General features: G+C 41.6%; 1 protein-coding gene and 2 non-coding genes across 3 annotated transcripts; all 3 read left to right on the top strand.

Moving 5' to 3' along the window:
• Positions 1-7,005: 7,005 nt before the first annotated feature.
• On the top strand, positions 7,006-15,503 carry rpl10 (ribosomal protein L10). Its single transcript, XM_061687623.1, has 6 exons — positions 7,006-7,142; positions 7,791-7,849; positions 10,682-10,789; positions 14,631-14,769; positions 14,851-15,013; positions 15,297-15,503. The coding sequence occupies exons 1-6, from the start codon at positions 7,120-7,122 to the stop codon at positions 15,450-15,452; spliced, it is 648 nt and encodes a 215-aa protein (XP_061543607.1). The 5' UTR covers positions 7,006-7,119; the 3' UTR covers positions 15,453-15,503.
• LOC133414270 (small nucleolar RNA SNORA70) lies at positions 7,936-8,068 on the top strand. Its single transcript, XR_009769977.1, has one exon. It is a non-coding gene; the product is annotated as a small nucleolar RNA SNORA70 (small nucleolar RNA).
• Positions 15,097-15,229, top strand: LOC133414273 (small nucleolar RNA SNORA70). The gene has a single exon (XR_009769984.1). It is a non-coding gene; the product is annotated as a small nucleolar RNA SNORA70 (small nucleolar RNA).
• Positions 15,504-17,885: the final 2,382 nt, after the last annotated feature.

The raw sequence follows: 17,885 nt of genomic DNA, 5'->3' as shown, positions 1-17,885 counted from the left end.
TCACATTCACATTCACATTCACACCTACGTGTATAAACAAACAACTATTTGCACTCACGTTCACACCTACGGGCAATTTAGACTCGTCTACATGCAAAGTCACACAAGCGAGGCCGGATTTGAACCCTGGTCCTCAGAAATGTGAGGCAGATGTGTGAACCAGTCCACCAACGTGCCGCCCAACAACAGTAACCCCAGGGAAAAAACTACAACAACAAAAAGCTATAACACTTTGCCAGATATCTAGATATACTGTACGTACTGTATATCTACAAACAAGATTATACATACTGTATATGCAAAAAAGAGGAAATAAATAATAATAATAACAACAACAATTGGAACAACAACAACAATAATAATAATAACAACAACAACGATAATAATAATAAGGCGGGGCGGCACGGTGAGCAACTGGTTAGTACATCTGCCCCACAGTTCTGAGGCCCGGGGTACTAATCCCAGCCCCACCTGTGTGGAGTTTGCATGTTCTCCACGTGCCTGCGTGGGTTTTCACCGGGTACTCTAGTTTACTCCCACATCCCCAAAACATGATTGAAGACTCTGAATTGCCCGAAGGTGTGAATTTGAGGGCGAATGTGCCCTGTGTGTGTATGTGCCCTGTGATTGGCTGGTGACTGGTTCAGGGTGTAGCCCGCCTCTCGCCCGAAGATAGCTGGGATCGGCTCCAGCAGCCCGCGACCACAGTGAGGATAAGCGATACAGAAAATGGATGGATAATAAGGTGACATTGTGGGTGACTTGTTAGCATGTCTGCATCACAGTTCTGAGGATCCGGGTTCAAATCTGGCCTCACCTGTGTTGAGTTTGCATCTTCTCCCCGTGCCTGTGTGGGTTTTCTCCGGGTACTCTGGTTTCCTCCCACATTCCAAAAACATGCATGGTAGGTTAACTGAAGACTCTAAATTGCCCGTAGGTGTGAATGTGAGTGCGAATGGTTGTTTGTTTATTTGTGCCCTGCGATTGGCTGGCGACCAGTTCAGGGTGTACTCCGTCTCTCGCCCAGAGTCAGCTGGTCTCGTCTCCAGCACCCCCGCGACCCTAGTGAGGATAAGCAGTGCATGAATATGAATAATAATAATAATAATAATAATAATAACAAAAATAATAAATTCACATCCACAGCACTTCCTGCCTTCTCAACATTGGCAAACCAACCCCAATTCCAATGAAGTTGGGACGTTGTGTTAAACATAAATAAAAACAGAACACAATGATTTGCAAATCATGTTCGACCTATAGTTAATCGAATACACAACAAAGACAAGATATTTATGTTCAAACTAATAAACTTTATTGTTTTTAGCAAATAATCATTAACTTAGAATTTTATGGCTGCAACACCTTCCAAAAAAGCTGGGACAGGGTCATGTTTACCACTGTGTTACATCACCTTTTCTTTTGACAACATTCAATAAACGTTTGAGAACTGAGGACACTTATTGTTGAAGCTTTGTAGGTGGAATTATTTCCCATTCTTGCTTGATGCACAGCTTCAGCTGTTCAACAGTCCGGGGTCTCCATTGTCGTATTTTGCACTTCATAATGCGCCACACATATTCAATGGGAGACAGGTCTGGACTGCAGGCAGGCCAGTCTAGTCCCCGCACTCTTTTACTACGAAGCCACGCTGTTGTAACACGTGCAGAATGTGGTTTGGCATTGTCTTGCTAAAATAAGCAGGGGCGTCCATGAAAAAGACGTTGCTTGGATGGCAGCATATGTTTATTCAAAACCTGTACGTACCTTTCAGCATTTATGGTGCCTTCACAGATGTCTAAATTACCCATGCCATTGGCACTAACAGAGCCCCATACCATCACAGATGCTGGCTTTTGAACTTTGCTTCCATAACAGCCCGGATGATTCTTTTCCTCTTTGGCCCGCAGGACACGTCCACAATTTCCAAAAACAATTTGAAATGTGGACTCGTCGGACCACAGAACACTTTTCCACTTTGCATCAGTCCATCTTAGATGAGCTCGGGCCCAGAGAAGCCGGCGGCGTTTCTGGGTGTTGTTGATAAATGGCTTTTGCTAAGCATATTAGTGTTTCAAGTTCCACTTACGGATGGAGCGCCGAACTGTATTTACTGACATTGGTTTTCTGAAGTGTTCCTGAGCCCATGTGGTGATATCCTTTACACATTGATGTCGTTTTTTGATGCAGTGCCGCCTGAGGGATCGAAGATCACGGGCATTCAATGTTGGTTTTCGGCCTTGCTGCTTACATGCAGTGATTTCTCCAGATTCTCTGAACCTTTTGATTATATTATGGACCGTAGGTGATGAAACCCCTAAATTTCTTGCAATTGTACATTGAGGAACGTTGTCCTTAAACTGTTCAACTATTTTCTGGCGCACTTGTTCACATAGAGGTGAACGTCGCCCCATCATTGCTTGTGAATGACTGAGCAATCCAGGGAAGCTCATTTTATACCCAATCATGGCACACACCTGTTCCCAATTAGCCTGTTCACCTGTGGGATGTTCCAGACAGGTGTTTGATAAGCATTCCTCAACTTTCTCAGTCTTTTTTGCCACCTGAACCAGCTTTTTTGGAATGTGTTGCAGCCATAAAATTCCAAGTTAACTATTATTTGCTAAAAACAATAAAGTTTATCAGTTTGAACATTAAATTAAATATAGGTTGAACATGATTTGCAAATCATTGCATTCTGTTTGCCGGCACGGTGGATGACTGGTTAGCACATCTGTTTCACAGTTCTGGGGACCAGGGTTCAAATCCCGGCCCCGGCCCTGGCTCTGCGGAGCTTGCATGTTCTCCCCGTGCCTGAGTGGGGTTTCTCCGGGCACTCCGCTTTCCTGCCACATCCCAAAAACATGCGTGGTTGATTGATTGAAGATTCTGAATTGGCTATAGGTGTGAATGTGAGGGTGAATGGTTGATTGTTTCCATCTAGTCCACATTGAAGGGGAAAACTCATAGTTTGGATTTGAAATATATCTTTTATATCTTTTATTTTCTGACACACCTCATACATAGACAAATGACCATTCACATCTTCATTCACACCATCACTGACTGAGAAGTAAGGCACAGGAACCACTACACCATCTGTCTCTTAATGCAAAAATAATACCGTATGTAATATAATTTTTTTTTAACAATTCCATCATAACCATCAATCATACAAAACAATTATTTGTTATGTTAGTGGTATTACGGATGATACTGTGTTACTGAACATTATAGTTTTTCACATGTTGTCAGTTATGTTTTACAAGCGCAAAATCTGTTTCTGCTGTGCTGTTCTGATCTCACTCTGACTGCAGGCCTAAAGTCATCTTGAGCTTGTTTTATTTTCTAAATTTGGTATTCATTTATCAGTACAAGGAAATAGGGATGTTGACCCCTTTGTAATTCTCCAGAGGAGCTGTTTTCCCCATTTTGGTGTGCTTACACACAAACATAGACACACATGCGCACACACACACACACACACATACTGACAACTCAAACCTTTTTTTTCCACTTCTTGTCAGCTGGAATTGACCTGGACCCCTCTGCTCACATTGTTCCCTGTAAATAACACACACCCTGCCACAGATCACACGAACCGTGCACATTTCCGTTCTCAAACGAGGTGTTATCAGCTATACCCCGAAGTGTGTGTCTGTGTGCAACTAACTAACTAACTGAAGAAACAATTTCTGTTGTTTGCTCCTTTGAATGTGTTAGAATGTCATCCTTGCCCTTCAGACACAGGAAAGTCTAGAGTGTTTAAGACAAAACAGGACGAGACAAGATATGGTAGGGTCCCAAAGCTGAGAGATGACCTTCACATGAGCCTCCAAAGGGATCCCAGTCAGAGTTCACTGGCTGCCATGGTTTAGATTAAAAAATAATAATAATAAATTGTGACTCACTGATCGAGCAGTAATGTTCTTCCACAACGGACATTGATCGACTTTGTGTTTACCAGCCATCTAACCAGTAATAATAGGTATATGTAGAAGATCTACATGTACAAATTTAATACCAAACAAAGTATGACATCTGGACAGGCATAAACAAATCATCCTCAGGGATCATAGAATAGCAATTCGTGTTCGGTGGACAAGAATTTTTCAGATCTGAGGATTCCTTGCATTCCCTCTATTGTTTTGAAACAACGAGAGTTCAAAGATGAAATCATTATTTCTCAGTGTGGGGCACAAAAGAAAAAAAAAACAGTCTTCACATACCACGGTACAAATATTGCCCCTTTCTGGTCATCTTGAAAACAGCCATTCTATCCAGTAAATGCTGGGACCTTGGAAGAAGTTGCAACATGTCTAAGTAAAGTTATTATTTTCCATCCATCCATCCATTAATCCATTTTCTACCAACTATCCTCACTAGGTTAACGAGTGGGGTGAAGCCTATTCCTGCTGACGTCACACCCTTGACTGGTCACTCGGGAATCGTAGTGCGCATGTAGAAAAACAACCATTCAGACTCACAATCACGTCACAATTAGTCTTGAATTAACCTAATATGAATCTTTTTGAAATGTGGGATAAAACACACGCAAGCACAGGGAAAACAGGCAAACTCCACAGGAAGCCCAAAACTTCTTGCCTGTCAAATAACAAATAAATTACTATTGGTAGAGTTTATAGTCAATTAATTTGTGTATATATAAAGCCCCAAAGTCAGACATTGTTTATGATTTTGCTGCATGGGAGATCACAGGAATATGCAGTTATAAAGCTAGTCTTAGTACCAGCCAGCTACTACAACATCAAAAATAGCAAGAATGTAAAAACTATATACAACACCAATTCCAATGAAGTTGGGACGTTGTGTTAAACATAAATAAAAACAGAATACAATGATTTGCAAATCATGTTCAACCTATATTTAATTGAATACACTACGAAGACAAGATATTTAATGTTCAAGCTGATAAACTTGATTGTTTTTAGCAAATAATCATTAACTTAGAATTTTATGGCTGCAACATGCTAAAAAAAGCTGGGACAGGGTCATGTTTACCACTGTTACATCACCTTTTCTTTTAACAACATTCAATAAACGTTTGGGAACTGAGGACACTAATTGTTGAAGCTTTGTAGGTGGAATTCTTCACAAAGAGGTGAACCTCACCCCATCTTTGCTCCTTTTATAACCAATCATGGCACCCCCCTGTTCCCAATTAGCCTGTTCACCTGTAGGATGTTCTAAACAGGTGTTTGATGAGCATTCCTCAATTTTCTCAGTCTCTTTTGCTACCTGTCCCAAAATTAGCACTATCTCTATGGTGTCACACATGCACACACAATCAATAGGTTCAGCAAACAGCTTCTTCGTGAAGTCATTTAAGTGAATAAAGCAAATGTTTCTGCAGGGCCCAATGTTTGTGTTGTTGGTTTTTGGGCAGGTAAAAATTAGAAATGGTGGCAGGTGTGTGTCGACTCCCATATATTGATATTTATTTTATTTTATGTTCTTGTTCTGATTTGAAAAATCTGAAGTTACTCACAACTCTAGTTTTTACTTTTACTTGAGTCATATTATTCTAAAGTAACAGTACTCTTACTTGAAGACAATATTTGGCTATTCTACCCACCTCTGCATAATGCACCCCACGTTTGGAGGAGGATTTTCACTGCACATCACCCTAAAACACCATACAAACAGTGAAGTTCGGAACTGGGAACATGATGGACTGGATTGTGTGTGTGTGTCATGAGTGCTTTGCAGGGTTGACGTGTTGGAGTCTAGCAGCTGCATCTTGCCATCCTAATTACACCTGACTGCTCTTAAGACGCTGTGGGACTGCAACTCGTCAGACAATCAATGCTCTATGTCGAGTTTGTAGCCGAGCCACCTTGCCTATCTTTTTGCTTCCTGAAGACCTAGTGAGTTACCCCTACCTAATTCTTGTCCCCAGTCTGCCATCTGCCCTTGCTCCCTGCAAACCAGTGCTCACATCTTGCGGCCCACCGACAACACGGACTCCTACCCTACCAGACCGGTCCTCGTTGGAACCCTTGCAATCCCGGATTTAGTTCTCGGAGTTCCTTTGTTCGCTTCCAAGCTGCAATAAACCTTTATTCACAAACTCAGCTTCCTGGCCTCTCTGCATCTGGGTCCAACTTGCAACCTGAATCCTGACATTCACAAGTGCATCAATGTCATTTGTGTTGTCATTGCACCCTCCAGTGGACAAAATTAGCAACAAAAATTACTTTTATTGAAAAATAGCAGTGAATGTGTTCTCCATCCTCATGGGCCTGATTGGACCCCCTGACGGGCTGGTTCTGGCCCGTGGGCCGTATGTTTGACAGATTGTATTAAATAAATACCAGTTGGCATCTTCAATACTTTTTCCCAGTCATTTCACATTATTACACACAACTTAATTTCTGATCTTATTTGTTCTACTTTCCTTCTATGTATGAATTATTAGGGTTGTTCCCAACAGCTGGTGAAATTTTCATGTCAATAGCACCTTTGGAAATATATTTAATGAGAAAAAAGTGACGTGTTAAATACTTGTTTCAGCCGCTGTATATATATGGAAAGAACTGAAAACTCAAGGTCCATAATATATATATGGGTGTTTATTTGATTTCGGACACTTGATTTTCGTTTTTCTCAAAAATAAAATGTATAAATTATATATATATATATATATATAATTTCCCAGTATTGTAAATTAAATTAAATCAGAAATGACATGCACCCGAGCTATTATCAATCACCACGAGCATTCGCATTTATTAAGTAAATCGACTGCGGCCGATGACATTTTGTCAGAAAGGAGACGACCGTGAATCACTTTTACTGCAATGGAATTTTTTTCAAACATGTTTTAATCAACATGTTTCAATAAAATCACAATTTGAAATAACGTTTGTGTATCAGAAACAAAGTATATGCAATAAAGAAAAATATCCGCCAGTGTCGTAGGCATATGACGAGGCGGAAGTGGGTTCAACTTCCTTTCCTCCATTCGGTGAGTACGTGGTGGCGATGCATTTTCTTTGACTCTAGAGAAAAGTAGATAACAGGTGGTACTTTTCAAAGCAGAGAAACGAACCTTGTCTATATAACGCTTTTTTGTTTGTTGCTTTTCAGATTGCAACCATGGGCCGCCGACCAGCCCGCTGGTAAGTTGACTCTTTTGACGTGTCAGGGACCCGGCCTGGCCGGCAGGCAGAGCGTAAAATGGCAGCGGTTTCCACCCCGCGACATGTGGACTGCTAGCTAGCTCACAGGCCTTCTGAAAGATGGCTGCTCCCTTGTCTTACTAAAAGTCCTCACTTGATGTTACACTGTTACATTGTAGCCGTTGTTGTCTTTTGGTTTATGTTATCATTTCGTGGCGCTAACTATAGAGAAAACTGTTTCGTGCAAAACTAGCGCTACATTAGCATCCAGGGGTCACAGTTTGTGTTTTAGTATTAAGCATTCAGTATCATAGCGTTGTTTCGTAATGTATAGTTATGTCTCAGGTTTATTTGATACTTTCAGCCTTAATTCTGACAATGCTCTAATTCATGCTGATAAAATGAGCTGAGAAGCCTGAGTGTAGAACGGTGTAGAACCCCCCCCCCCCCAACGTTTTTACTCTCTGTATATACATGCTATGTTGATACAGACATGGGCTCAAATGACGTATGTAGAGATGCACGTGTTTTTTGGGTGAACTGGAAAGTATTCTTCTGTGATTTATTTTAGCCTCATCTGCCTGTTGAGTGTCTTTTTGTTAAATATAAATCAACTGCAATCCCATATATTCAATGCCTTCTCCACAGCTACAGGTACTGCAAGAACAAACCCTACCCCAAGTCCCGCTTCTGTCGGGGTGTGCCTGGTGAGTGGGTCACTTTCTCCTTATTATAAAATGAATATCATCCATTGTTGGTGTTGGTCTTTTACAGAGTGGTCTGACAGAGCACCCTGCAGTTTATTAAGCCGACTGGTCTTGCTGCAGTGCATTTCTGGTGTGCAAAGGCTGCAGACAGCAACTCTTTGGTTGTGTATGTCCTCAGCTGTGAGGTGCTGAGTTCTTTAAGGGACCACTGAGACATTTTAATGTATAGAATATAGGCGTGGAACGGTTCACAAAATCCATGGTTTGGTTTGTAGCTCGGTTTTGTGGTAACAGTTTTTGGTCCGGCACAAGTTGACACTTAGAAAAATTAATTATTCTTGTATACATTTTTTTTCATGTTATTCTAAAAGTAGTCTTTGAGTTCAATTAAACAACTGATATGTTTTGATATTTTTCTTTGGTTGTTTACTGTGAGGTTTCTCAAATGAAAAATAGGTACCTTGGCTCAACAAAGGTCAGAAAACTGGCATGTTTCATGTCCAGTAGTGTCGTAATAGGAGTGGTTATATTATCTATCTCATGAAAATTATTCATGAATGAACTCAGATCATACATAAGTTCATTCCATAAACCTTCGTCTCATCTTTTTGACTAGGAATACCACCACAATCGGATTTAAGTTAGAACTAATCTTCTTTAACTGCAGACTTTCAACTTTTAATTTGAGGCTATTTATAGCCATATTGGGTAAACCGTGTAAGAATTATAACAGTCTGTGTGCATCTTCAACTTTTATGCCTATGACTTTTTATGGGGGCTAGTTTAGCTGCATTTTAGCATTGGGTATCCGTCTGACTGACTCATGTCTCACAAAACCAAATTAGGACTCAAATGTATGCAGTCCTCTCCAAAAGTATTGGAACAGAGACGTCAATTCCTTTTTTTTTTTTTTTTTTTTTTTTTTTATATTTTTATTTTTTGTATACTGAAGACATTTGGGTTTCAGATCAAAAGATGAATGAGACAAAATTTCAGAGTTCCAGCTTTGATTTCATGTTATTTACATCTATATGTGTTAACAACTCGGGACAGAGCACCTTTTGTTTAAGGCCACTCACTTTTCAAGTGAGCAAAAGTATTGGAACAGACATGAACTTAAGTGAATAAGGTTTATTTGGTGGCATAACCCTTACTTGCAATAACTGTATCAAGCCTGTAACCCATTGACTTTACCAGACTGTTGGATTCTTCATTTGATATGCTTTTACTGCAGCCTCCTTAAGTTCTCGTTTGTTTCTGGGGGTTTCTCCTCTTTAGGAGGTAAAATGCATGCTCTATTTTGCTAAGATCCGGTGATTGACTTAGCCAGTCGAAGCTCTTCCACTTTTTCTTCAATGATGGAGTCCTTTGTTGTGTTGGCATTGTCTTGTTACATGATGAGGCTTCTCCCGATTAGTTTGGATGCATTTTTCTGTAAACTGCCAGACAAAATGGTTTTGTAGACTTCAGAATTCATTTTGCTGGTACCATCATGAGTTACATAATCAAAGACTAGTGAGCCCGTTCCAGAAGCAGCCATGACATTACCTCCACCATGCTTCACAGATGAGCTTGTGTGTTTTGATCATAAGCAGAGCCTTTCTTTCTCCATACTTTGGCCTTTCCATCATTTTGGTAGAGGTTAATCTTTGTCTCAGTCCATAAAACTTTGTTCCAAAACGTTTGTGCCCCATCTCTGTACAACTTTACAAAATCCAATCTGGCCTTCCGATTCTTTTTCCTGATATGTGGTTTCCATCTTGTGGTATGTCCTCTATATTTCTTCTCTCAGAGTCTTCTTTGAACAGTGGATTGATACCTTCACCCCTGCCCTGGGGACTTTGACAAACCATTTTGTCTGGCAATTTACAGAAAAATGCATCAAACTAATCTGGAGAATCTTCATCATGCAACAAGACAATGACCCAAAACACACTGCCAACGCAACAAAGGACTTCAGGGAGAAAAAGTGGAAGGTCTTAGACTGGCCAAGTCAGTCACCAGACTTTAACCGCACAGAGCAAGCATTTTACCTCCTGAAGAGGAGACTGAAGGGAGAGAAAAACAAGAACTGAAAGAGGCTGCAGTAAAGGCCTGCAGAAGTGTTTCAAATGAAGAATGCTCCAGTCTGGTGAAGTCAATGGGTCCCAGGCTTGATGCAGTTATTGCAAAGGTTATAAAATATTAAATCTTAAGTTTATTGTTCCAATGCTTTTGCTCACTTGAAAAGTGGGTGGCTTCAAACAAAAGGTCCTCTGTCCTGAGTTGTTTAACAGATCTAGATGTAAATACCATGAAATAAAAGCTGAAAGTTTGAACTTTTCTCATGTTCATATATTTTTTTTTTTTTTCCCCTACTGCTTCGCCACTTTAGTAAAATGAATCAGAATCATCTTTATTTGCCAAGTATGTCCAAAACACACAAGGAATTTGTCTCCGGTAGTTGGAGCCGCTCTAGTACAACAGACAGTCAATTTACAGAACACTTTGGGGACATCAAGACATTGACAAAAAAACAATTGTGCAAAAAGATGCAGAGTCCTCTAGCACTTAGAGCAGTTCGAACGACTAATATTGCAATAGTCCGGTGCAATGACCATTGTGCAAAGGGCGGTGAGACTTCAATGAGTGTATGCGGTTTAAAGTGCCGATGAAGGGGTATGTGCGCTTTCCTACAAACCGAGTGGGACACGCGCGGACTCAACTGTTTGAAAAAACTTTCCATTCCTAATAGAAAATCGATTATATCACAGTTGAGATTGCCACCGTTGGAGATAGTCTTGTAAAACCAAATGCTTAACACGTTTTCTTTTTTTTTTTTTTTTTTGGTAGATCCCAAGATCAGAATCTTTGACTTGGGCAGAAAGAAGGCCAAGGTAGATGAGTTCCCCCTGTGCGGTCACATGGTCTCCGATGAATACGAGCAGCTGTCCTCAGAAGGTGAGAAATGGTCAAGCCTTTATATTTGCATCGTTCTCTTGTTTCTTATGTCTGGGCTCAGAAGATTCACGACTGCAGAGATGCCAAACGTTACGGAACGTTGTGTTACGGGAATTGCTGAACGTTGACTCGTTGCGTCCGTAACAGATTGTTCTGGGGAAAAATACAGCATTTGACAATACTGGCACATCCACATTGAACAGCTGCTTGGTGCTACTTTATTACGCCGGGGGACGAAATTTCTCTTCGCATCCAGTGTCAACATATTGTAAGTCACTGATCACCGCCTTCATGGTAGTGAATAAGTTACTTCTTACCATGCTTCTTACAAGTGTCACGAAGGATTAGCGGGCAGTGTATAGACACAGTTCTGAGGACCCGGGTTCAATCCCCGGCCCCGCCTATGTGGAGTTTGCATGTTCTCCCCATGCCTGCGTGGGTTTTCTCCGGGCACTCCGGTTTCCTCCCACATCCCAAAAATATGCATTAATTGGAGACTAAATTGCCCGTAGGCATGACTGTGAGTGCGAATGGTTGTTTGTTTCTATGTGCCCTGCGGTTGGCTGGCAACCAGTTCAGGGGTGTACCCCGCCTCCTGCCCGATGGCAGCTGGGATAGGCTCCAGCACGCCCACGACCCTAGTGAGTAGAAGCGGCTCAGAAAATGGATGGATGGATGGACGACGACGATGTCAAAGCCATGCTAATTGCTAAGCTATTGTTACAAGCAGTCTCAAAAAATAAGTGATTTGGTGATTCAGTACACTTGTCACATATGTCTGGCTGGAACCCCTTTTTCGCAGAGAGTAACTAACTTTGGACAACAAAATAACAGACCAATTAATATTTGTTTAGAGATATTAAATACACGTCCATACAGGACGCCACGTCTGAACCAGAAATTAATGTCACTGCAGACGTCACTTCAGAACGTGGGCAGATTGAAAGTATATTATTTATAAATATTTCTAAAATAACATAACCTTTATTAGTTCAACAATGGGGAAATTTGCATCGTTTCAGGAGCAGTTGTGGATATAAGAATTATAAATATGTAATATAAATAACATGCAAGAGATGTAATTACATTTCTTCTTACATGTACTTCTTGTACGCCAACAAGTGCAACAGAAACCAAAACTATTGTCGATACATAAACTGTCCAACTCAAATCTATCAGCAATGTTATTTTGATTGCAAAATAAGAGTGCTGAGTTAAGTTTGACATTTGAGATCTTATTAATCTGCTTTAATAGACATTATTTTGTGACCAGGGTTGACAACAGTAGTAGCAAAGGTAAATTCATCTTATAGACAGATATTTTTGATGATGGAACGTCGAAATCGCATATACTGGTACTTTGATTCAGGCTGCAACTGCATCCACCATTACAAGGCTGATGTGATAAAATTGAAATGACAAATATTGAAGCCATAATTAAGCATTATGACTGTCGCACAGAAATGTTCTTGACAAAATTTTGAAAATATGGAAATTCAGACAAAGCTGTACAAATTATGGAAGTACCGTATTTTCACGACCATAAGGCGCACCGTATCAAACGGCGCAGTCTCAGTTACGGGTTCTTTTTCTGTATTTAACACATACATAAAGCCGACTGTATTATTGGGCGCAGGCATGGTAAAACATAAGCTATCTTAAAACATGGTAGCACACATGCACGCTAAAACAATGTTTTTAAAAACTGAGTTCAGTTGTACTTTATTGAAGTATTTAACAATGTACTCTCATTGTTTTTTGATCAATCCTCATCCACAAATCCATCAAAGTCCTCATCTTCTGTATCCCAAATGAACAGCTGTGCAAGTTCTCAGTCAAACACGGCAGGTTTGAGTCACTCGTTGCCGTGCGGCTCCTCAGAAATGATGCCGGCTTTTACGAAACAGTGCAAGTAGACATGTTAGCCCAAGCATCCACAATCCATTCACAAATTGTGGCGTAACTCGCCCGGCGCTGCCTCCTAGTCTTAGTAAAGCTGTGTTTGCTATCTGTCATCCATGGCTCCCACGCTGCTCACTTCACTTTGAACGCCCAGCGTTTTGTCAAGCCTCCCGGAATGATGGCAAGCTCCATGTTATTGCACTCAGTCGAATGGTGACTGTAGAAACGCTTCTCCTGGCTGTTCTTTGCTCAGTAATCAAACTCGGGCCACCTCGCCTTGTTTCCGCGTTTTCTTTTTCTTTTTTTCCGCGGAAACTCAGCTTCGTCTTCTTGACTTGGCGAAGCTCGTTTTCCTGCTTCCTCCACTTGGGAACCTTGGATTCGTTGATCTTGAATTCTCTCGCGGCTGCTCGATTCGCATGTTCCTCCGCGTAACTGATAGCTTGCAGTTTAAACTGTGCTTCATAAGTGTGTCTCTTCGTAGGTGGAGCTTTCGACTGCGGTCAAGCCAGCCTCCACTCGTAAAGTAGCAGTCAAGCCAGCCGCACCTAATTTTGTTCATACTAGGCATTACGGTAATAGGGCGCCAACTCGTGGCGAAATCCACCTTCAAAATAAAAGCTTCCCAATAATACGGATGTCAGTGCGCTTCGGTTAAGGAATGCAACCAGCAAAGTTAATTTGAATCTTGACACACATTAAAAAATTTAGTTTATTTGATATCTTAGGAAAAATAAATGGTCAATGGACTGCACTTATATAGCACTTTATCTACATCATCAAAGTGCTTTACAAAGCCTCACATTCACACACACACATTCATAAACCAATGGATGGCTCCTGCCGTGCGAGGTGCTGCCAGGCCCACTGGGAGCAAATTAGGGTTCAGTGTCTTGCCCAAGGACACTTCGACATGCGGACAGTCGTAGCAGGGATTCGAACCTGTTCTACCTACTAAGCCAAAGCCACCCCAACATAATCCCATTGGTATCGCAAGACAAGTCCAGATCTGTGTGACAGACCACCAAGGACTCCACTAAAAGAGGTTTGATGATCTGATATTGTATTTCAAAATAAAAGCCTGCAAAAACTAAAACTAAATTTTTTTTAATGCATCACAAGATTCAAATTAACCTTGCTGGTTGCATTCCTTAACAGACGTATTACCGTAATGCCTAGTATGAACAAAATTGGCGGCGGCTGGCTTGATTGCTACTTTACGAGTGGAGGCTGGCTTGACCGGAGCTATATAACTACTGTGGGTGTGCCTTTAGCATCCTCCTTCACGTGCACCCTTCCCCCTTTACGGCCGCATGCTGTCCTCAGCCATGTCCGCTTTTCCTCTGTATAAGCAGCGTCGGCAAGAAATGCTCCCAGTCAGTCAAGCGGAGCGCTCATCACATATGTATAGATTTTGGAACTCAAATAAGGCGCGCCGCATGATAAGGCACCTGGATAAAATTTACGACTTTTGAGTGCACCTTATGGTCGTGAAAATACGGTACATTTTCATAGGTTGGCAGCTCTGCTACTGGTAATGTTGACAATAGTATTGTTTGGTAGTAACTCGTAATTGGGCTCAGGTAACTTTAAGAGGGTTAGAATATCGGTATGCAGTGCACTGATTGTCCAATGTTAAGGCGCCATATATAATCTTTGGGTAATGTGTAAACGTTCAGCACCAGCCGACTGCCCCAAAATGTGAAACCACCTGAACTAACCTCCAAATGGGGACTTTTCCCTGGTGTACTAACATCAAGTCTTTTATAAATAAATGAGCAGGAGCTGGCCCAAAAGTGAGCGGCACCACTTTGAATACCGTATATATCAAGAAACAGACATCGCTGCGGTTTGTGGCTATTGGGAATTTTCAGTGATTCTCAGTCAATGCTTGCGATTTAAGTTGAGGCAATGATACCTTTTATCACTATTTGTGCAGCTTTGGAGGCAGCCCGTATCTGTGCTAACAAGTACATGGTAAAGACCTGCGGTAAAGATGGTTTCCACATCCGCATGCGTCTGCATCCTTTCCACGTCATCCGCATTAACAAAATGTTGTCCTGTGCCGGAGCTGACAGGTGAGTGTGGTTATTCTATTCAGATGTATTCTAATCTTGCGTTTAAATGCCCCAAAACAAATGTCCTTTTTCTGTTCATAGGCTCCAGACAGGAATGCGTGGTGCTTTTGGTAAGCCACAGGGCACTGTGGCCCGTGTGCACATTGGTCAGGTGATCATGTCTGTGCGTACCAAGGCCCAGAACAAGGAGCACGTGGTTGAAGCCCTGCGCAGAGCCAAGTTCAAGTTCCCTGGCCGCCAGAAGGTATAAAAGTGTAATTTAAAAAAATAAATACAAAATTGTAGATGTTCAACTTGTCTCGTGTACCATAAATTCATCATAAACCATTGCAGCTTATTAAGCCGACTGGTCATGCTGCTGTGCATTTCTGGTGTGCAAAAGCTGCAGACAGCAACTCTTTGGTTGTGTATGTCCTCAGCTGTGAGGTGCTGAGTTCTTTAAGGGACCACTGAGACAAATCCTAACAAGCTTTAGTTGCTGCTATTCAGATTTTTGGGTCATTGCCATGTTTTTCTGTCCTCATCAGATCCATATCTCCAAGAAGTATGGCTTCACCAAGTTCAATGCCAGCGACTTTGATGAGATGATGGCTGAGAAGCGTGTCATTCCCGATGGCTGTGGGGTGAAGTACATCCCCAGTAAAGGACCTCTGTCCCGCTGGAAGGCCCTCCATGCCGTATAGAGCGTCTGTAGCCTCTCATATGACTACAACCAATAAAAGTGGCTTTCATTACTGAAGTGTCTGCTTCATTAACTTACTGGCTCACAAATGCAGGTTATGTACTGTCATGTTGGACCAGTGTGTCAAATTAAGTGGCCGATTTCTCTGGGACAAGTCTTGACAATCTAAAACAAGAGTGCCAAATACATCAATTGCAATCAACCGGTAGGTAGCCTTGGTAGATCGCAGGCTGGTATTTTTTGGGGGGCCGAGCAGGAGACGTGGCACACCTTTGTTACGGGTGTTGTCTGACAAAGTAACAGGGATCTCTGTGTGTGTGTGTGTGCGTGCGTGCGTGCGTGCGTGCGTGCATGCACAACTCCACATGCGTGGGGTGGAGGTGCGCTGCTGAGTAAGATGTCACACGAGGTGCGTGTGTGTTCTGTTCTGGTACAAGTGTAGCAACAGCGACTGAATAAGTGAGCCAAAGCGTGTCTGCAAGGAATTTGTCGTGTGTTTGCAAATTTGCGACAAATAGATTCCACAAGAGTAGAGTGCCCGCTATCTTGAACCGGGAGTTATGCGATGGTCCTGCCTGTCCACTATTAAATTTCTATTGAGACTTTAGGGCATGAGCGCGCGCACAAAAAAATCGTAACTCTGAATTTTAAGAGATTTTCATGGGTTTGTTATGTTACACACGTCAGATGTGACTACTATACGAAAATATCTGTGCGTTGTTTCACTAAAAAATTACAGGAAATAGTTGAAAAACAGCCTCCAGTTAGATGCATGAGATAAATTCACGAGTGTGTGCACATTTTACACACATATATGTATTATATACACACACAAACGTGGGTTACCCCAGGTAATCCGGTTGTCTCCCAGATCCCAGAAACATGCATGGTACGTTAATTGAAAAGTTCCCCGTGTGTGGAAAAAGTAATGGCCCCCTACACCTAATAACTGGTTTGGCCATCCTCAGCAGCAATAACTGAAATCAAGCATTTTCTATAACTGGCAATGAGTCCTGCACATCTCTGTGGAGATATTTTGGCTCATTCTTCCTTGCAGAATTTTTTTTAATTCAGCAAAAATGGAGGGTCTCTGAGCATGAACTGCCTTTTTAAGGTCATGCATTTCAATCGGATTCAAGTTTGGACTTTGACTAGGCCACTCCGAAACATTTTGTTTTTTAAAGCCATTCAGAAGTTGACTTGCTGGTGTGTTTGGGATCGTTATCCTGCTGCAGAACCCAAGAGCGGTTCAGCTTGAGGACACAAACTGATGGCTGAACATTCTCCATCTGGATTTTATGTTCAAGAGCAGAATTCATGGTTCCATCAATCACAGCAAGTTGGATGGATGCCATTTTTGCCTAGTCTCTTCCTTCTTGTGTCATTAACACTAACCTTAACTGAAGCAAGGGAGACCTGCAGTTCCTTAGAAGTTGTCCTAAGTTCCTTTGTGGCCTCCTGGATGAGTCATTACTGTTCTCTTAGGGTCACCTTTGTAGGCTGGCCGTTCAGCTTTTTTAGATCTTTTGTCTGACTTGGTTTTGTCAGGACAGATTCTGTTTCAGTGATTTCTTGATTGAACAGGTCTGGAGGTAATCGCGGTTTGGTGTGATCAGTGAAAATTAACCCAAAATTGTGATTAGCCACAATTAATACGTGATTTAACAAGGGGGTAATTACTTTTTCACACAGGGCCAGGTAGCTATGAATAGTTTTTTCCCCCCTTAATAAATGAAATCACCATTTAAAAACAGCATTTTAAGTTCACTTGGGTTATATTTGTCTGATACAGAATTTACCCTCGTTTGACAATCTTAAAGAAGTTGATAAGAGGGCCAATACTTTATCACGGCAGCATTCATTTTCCGTACTGCTTATCCTCACTGGGGTCGTGTGCATGCTGGAGCCTATCCCAGCTGACTCTGGGCGAGAGGCGGGGTACACCCTGAACTGGTCGCCAGCCAATCGCAGGGCACACAGTATATATATATATATATATATATATATACATACATAAACATTGTATTTTTGGTGTAGTTAGATCGTTTTGAGTCTGTCATTTCAAAAGTGTCTCTCAAGGCAAAAAAGTCAACTCAAAAGTGCTGTGTAGCTCTGTTTGGGTTCAAGTTTGGACCACTTGTTCAGTACAGAAAGTGAGTTTCACGTTGCGTTTTCCAAATCCAAGTTTCACACGTTTCTACCAAGGTGACAAGTTTAATTTGTACGTTTTGAATTTTTTTTTATGGTAAATATTTTATATATTACCTCATTAAATGCAAGGATGTGTCTTTTGTTTTTATGTGAGAAAGACGTAGCAGCGTGTCGGGTCCCACACACGAGGCCCTCTGATTTGAAAAATGACAGTGGGGGCACTTGAGGGAGACTCCTCAGGATTTTACTCACACAGCTCTATTTATCTGTTTCATATGCTGTA

Source organism: Phycodurus eques, chromosome 1, assembly GCF_024500275.1.
Source record: "Phycodurus eques isolate BA_2022a chromosome 1, UOR_Pequ_1.1, whole genome shotgun sequence".
Classification (NCBI taxonomy): Eukaryota; Metazoa; Chordata; class Actinopteri; order Syngnathiformes; family Syngnathidae; genus Phycodurus; species Phycodurus eques.
This window is presented reverse-complemented; position numbering and strand designations above follow the sequence as displayed.

Bases quoted from the DNA above. Each gene is read 5' to 3' on its own strand.
- rpl10 (XM_061687623.1), top strand. From the start codon at position 7,120: ATGGGCCGCCGACCAGCCCGCTG. The intron at 7,143-7,790 runs GTAAGTTGACTC...CCTTCTCCACAG, and splicing joins GGCCGCCGACCAGCCCGCTG to CTACAGGTACTGCAAGAACA. The intron at 10,790-14,630 runs GTGAGAAATGGT...CTATTTGTGCAG, and splicing joins CGAGCAGCTGTCCTCAGAAG to CTTTGGAGGCAGCCCGTATC.